The sequence below is a fragment of the Macrobrachium nipponense genome, chromosome 41, assembly GCF_015104395.2.
Source record: "Macrobrachium nipponense isolate FS-2020 chromosome 41, ASM1510439v2, whole genome shotgun sequence".
In the NCBI taxonomy this organism is placed as follows: Eukaryota; Metazoa; Arthropoda; class Malacostraca; order Decapoda; family Palaemonidae; genus Macrobrachium; species Macrobrachium nipponense.
Genome location: NC_061102.1, coordinates 50,284,585 through 50,289,584, shown reverse-complemented (window position 1 = coordinate 50,289,584; position 5,000 = coordinate 50,284,585). Strand labels below are relative to the sequence as shown.

At 39.4% G+C, this 5,000-nt stretch overlaps 1 protein-coding gene and 1 long non-coding RNA gene across 5 annotated transcripts in view; one reads left to right on the top strand and one right to left on the bottom strand.

Annotated features, from left to right (window-relative positions):
• LOC135212756 (uncharacterized) overlaps positions 1 to 5,000 on the top strand; it is an 819,431-nt gene that overhangs the window by 152,308 nt on the left and 662,123 nt on the right. The gene's annotated exons all lie outside the window — the stretch shown is intronic.
• The window catches only part of LOC135212755 (mucin-4-like), a 620,473-nt gene that overhangs the window by 19,981 nt on the left and 595,492 nt on the right, over positions 1 to 5,000 (bottom strand). For all 3 annotated transcript variants that reach the window (XM_064246503.1, XM_064246504.1, XM_064246505.1), the window contains one exon: positions 2,565 to 2,656. In XM_064246503.1, the coding sequence (XP_064102573.1) occupies positions 2,565 to 2,656 (92 nt within the window). The remainder of the gene's footprint in view (positions 1 to 2,564; positions 2,657 to 5,000) is intronic.

The window sequence follows — 5,000 nt, the reverse complement described above, 5'->3', positions numbered from 1 at the left end:
TCCTCGGTTTTTTTCATGGGACCCTCACTCCCTCTCTCTTCTCTCTCCTCTTCTCTCTCTCTCTCTCTCTCTCTCTCTCTCTCTCTCTCTCTCTCATGATTCGCTTGGTTCTTGATTGACTGGTTACAGTAATTGTGATCCACTTCATAGCAGTGGCTGATTTCGTGTTGAAGCTTCTGCAGAAGAGGGGGAGACGTTCTCAGTTTGGAAAATTCACGAGTTGTCGAAGCGCCCTCTTGGGAATTGAAAGGGAATCTCAGGGGTCACTGAATATTGTTTGAGATGGAGTAGACTTTATGCCAGCACGGGCTCTTGCTCGCACTAAAACTGGAGTAGATGTCTGCTACAGTTCTGGAAAACGACTTGCTTATGATTAGTTAAGTATTGAAATCGTGTTGTTTGTTCCTCGTGATTTTGGATCTCTGGAAAAAATGACAAAATAAATAAAATGAAGGGTTTCGGTGGGGTTCAACCTCTGGTGGTGTAACGGCCCCAAACGATCATCCGTTTGGTCAGGTGCGATTGGTTAGTGTAAAATAGACGATTTTTATTTTTTTTTATGTACGTAAAGCCATGTTTTAGTGAGAATGACGGTTGAGCCTGCAGGTTTTGAACACATTGCATTTTTAGAAGCCCACTTCAAAGCTTTTAAGTAATAAAATCGTGTCGATTATGCCTGCTAGAGTGTGTAACCTCGAGTCTTACGCCATCTGTGAGAGTTTTGTATGTCGACAGGAACGCATCGGGAGAGTGACGCAATTTTGAAGATTTCCTCTTTAGGAAATATTTGCCAATGGTCTGCATTCGACAGCCATCGAGTTGTTCAAAAACGCTTTCAGGAAAATGAAATTTCATTGAAAAATATCACGGATCTCAGATGGGTCTCGAAGAAAAGTAATTCATTGATCATTTCGGGGATGTTTTCCGAGAATTTCAATGAATGTGAGAAACGGTGAGAATGTGAAAGGTTGTAAGAAGTTGCGAGAAAACTCGTGGGATTATTCATTAGGACCTTTTTGAAGCCTCCTGGAATTTGAGAAAGGCTCCGAGGGGAACTGGCAGATAAGAAGACTTTCAAGAGAAATTTTTATGAGGTGATGGAGTGATGGAACACCCATTATACAGATTGGCTCCTTTGTCAAGGTTGCACAAATAAACGAACGCCATCCACTGTCTTGTGACAAAAGAGAATTGTGCCCTTCTTAGCGTCAGATTTAATCAGAGAATCATTTTCCTCAAAAAACACCCGTTCTCCCTTTTCTACGAATAATCACAAAAGCAAAAGTTTCAAGTGGTTTTGTATGCTATGTATTATGTTAGTGTGGAAATGAGGTTGTGTTCATTTTTATGCATCCAGGATGTTCCTAAACACACGCCAAGAGCATGCCAACAGAAACTTACTCAGGAAGCTTCCATATTGCGGAAGAACCCAGTGAAAAGAAAGAGTTTTTTGAAAAAAAAAAAGAGCAAATGATACGACCCGGCTCATAAAATCAGAATCCACAAAATTTATTTACCTTCTGATTCTTTGGAGGAGAGATAAAATGCTGATCTGTAATGGAAGTATTCTCTCTTTGTGTAAAATTGATGATTGGTATAAAATGACAGTCATATCTTTATCAGAGCAAGGCTTGATCCGACCTCCAGCTTACTCGGGCTGCGTGCTAAAATCTACAGTCAAATAGCCCCGTTGTATCACCAACGAAAATAAGAATAAATAAGCCATAGAAGCGCCTCAGTGGCGTAGTTGGTATGGTGTTGGCGTCCCACCTCGGTGGTCGCGAGTTCGATTCCCTGCCATTCCATTGAGGAGTGGGAGATGTGTATTTCTGGTGATAGAAGTTCACTCTCGACGTGGTTCGGAAGTCACGTAAAGCCGTTGGTCCCGTTGCTGAATAACCACTGGTTCCATGCAACGTAAAAACACCAATCAAACAAACAAAAACAAACAAACATATTTTTTTAGAAATAGTAATTGTTCTGTACTGTTTAACATACACATTATTTATTTTTTACGGTTGCGTTTTTAAGAAATAAATCATAAATATCCTATCCTAAAATTCCTGTATCTGTAACTCAATACGAAACACCTTTTTAGGTTTCTCCATAGTATCCCTAACCCCTGCCCCAACCCCACCCCACCCCCAACACACAAGGACAACAACAACAACAACAACAATGTAGATTGTAGTCTTACTCCCCGAGTAAGCGTAAAGTTGTTTATAGTCAGTCCATGAAGAAACGCAAGCTATAGTAGATTCACATCACCTGTGCATCTGATGTCTAGGCCAGTCCCTTACAACGCTCCTGATTGGCTGTTGATAAGTCAATCACAGCGCTGGATACTCTCAGTCTCTCTCGAGAGAGTTCCCATAGACAGGATGAATATTCCACCTCTCCAGAGGGATACGTCTTTCAAAAGTATCTCTCAATAGAGGTGGAACATACATCCTGCCTATTTAACCTCTCTCTCTCGAGAGAGAGAGTTTCCAGCCGTGGGATTGCTTTATCAACAGCCAATCAGGAGATGCACGGGTGATGTGAATCTACTATATTTAACTCACCGTCATCTCGTCAGCTGGATGGTCCAGAAAGAGCATTTCGGATTCTTCGCTGTCCAACATCACAGAAACGGACTGCTCGCCAAATTCCTCATCTGAAAAGAGGATGAAAAGTTTTATTCAAAATGCCTGACTTTTGTGAAAAAAAAAAAAAAATAAAGTGTGATGTATTCATGGAAGTGTCATTGTTTTTCACTTCCAAATTTTCCATTTTCTATTCGTAACTCTTGTTGTTGTGTTGATAAATATAGTTTTATTATTATTATTATTATTATTATTATTATTATTATTATTATTATTATTATTATTAGCAAACATAGTATACAGAAATTATGCATGAAAATTCATAAAGTAACGAAGTCTACGGCGTAACCAACCTCATTTTACGGGCAGAACCAGCTCCGTTTCAGGGAATCCCTTCTCACCCCCACCCCCTTCGGATGGGGGTGGGGGAGGTAGGATGAAACTCCAATATAAACCATCTTAGGGGTCCCCACTATAACTCTGCCAAGTTTCATGCCCATCGGACCATCCGTTTGGCCGTGACTGAATGGCAGACGGATGGACAGACATTACGCCCATTATAGTAACATTATTATTATTATTTGGTTATCTTCACCCGGTTTTGTATTGCACGCAATCGGTAATTTGCTTACTTTCGCTAATATGCTTCCGATTAATTTCTCTCTGTTTTGTATTGCACGCAATCGGTAATTTGCTTACTTTCGCTAATATGCTTCCGATTAATTTCTCTCTCTCTCTCTCTCTCTCTCTCTCTCTCTCTCTCTCTCTCTCTCTCTCTCGTTGCTTATTCTAATGCACAAAGGAAAACAGAAGGTTGCGTGCTGGTCCTGTTTCTGATTGCAAACTTCAAAGCAGGAAATTGCAAGATGACTAAGAAAACAACATGTCGGAAGGCTTGCAAAACTCAAGCCAAATAACAAAAATGAGAGTGAATGTCAAAACCTTGTATTCCATTAAAAATGATTATTACTCATTTCTTTCTTCATTTTTACATGATAAGCAATATTCATTATCAAATTTCTCATTCCTGGTATACAGGTGGTGTATTGTCATACAGAAATACAATAAAATTTTCGACTTTATGTAACGGAAATGTGTTAAAATCAGGTAAATTCAACAACGTCTAATGATAATCATAAAGGGAATGTATTCTTTAAAACAATAAAGTTTATACTCATCAGGGTAAAATGTTCAAGTTAATATATCAATAAATGAGCTGATTCTAATAAAAAAAGAACATTTGAACGAGTTGACGATGAGAGATAACATTTCACAACTTTCACTAAAAGTCTCCGAGAACCCGTGACAGTGAAGAGAACAAAAGGTTGATAAAAGATGAAAGCAGTATTTCAGCACACCGTACCACTGGCTGAATGAAATCTTTCATTCACTTTGAGAATTCCGTCAATATGCGCATTAAAAGGCGTGCTACAAACCATGAAAACTCCCAGGTTTTTAACAGAGTTTTATGTTTGTGTTCTCGATGCGATAGAGATAGTGTCTTGATCCGAAGAGAATGACCTATGTATACTTTTAAATGATAGGCCATATTACAATTAAAATAATAATTTGTCGCCGTCTATATATTTTCGGCTCTTTTGTTGTCTTCGAAATTTTCAAGTCCCGGTCATCAAAATCAAGATCAGAAGCAGCAATGGGTCCAGAAGCGACCCCTGGGGTACACCAAGTGATATCTTCTTAGGAGGGAAGGCCTTACGTTTTCTTTCCTGTATGAGCAAAAATGTTGATTAAATCACCTGCCCTCTTCTGAGCATCAATGTCTACGTTTTCAAGTGACCCGAGAGACTTTATGTATGGATGTATTATTTTATTGATGACACTCAATGTTCACCTCGTGTTACCCTTTCATTTAGAGATTTCTTCCTTACATTAGTTTTTCTTCTTGTTAGACCACATTGCCTTGACGTTGTCAACATTTTGGTCATGTTTATTTAATTTAAAATCCTTTAGTATATTGTGTCTAAATCTCATTGCACCTTAAATTTCGGTGTCGATCCAAGGGGCAGGAGGGCTTCTCATGACCGTCGAGATAAAATGAGTGCAGACGTCCAAACAATTCACAGAAGTCATGTTAAAACTATGAACCTGACAGTGTACGTCATCAGTTAATGAAATTCTATTTAAAGGAACAACTGTCATATAAGAGGAGTTCCCAATTGTGGGAATAAATCTTGAGCCAGCGAAATGTTTGCTTTTATCACAAAGCTTGCCAAGCAACACTTGTCAGTTTACTATAGTAGATTCACATCAACCGTGCATACGATGTCTAGGCCAGCCCCTTACGACGCTCCTGATTGGCTGTTGATAAGCCAATAACAGGGCTGGAAACTCTGTCCCTCTCGAGAGTTCACATAGGCAGGATGTATGCTCCACCTCTCCTGAGGGATACTGGTC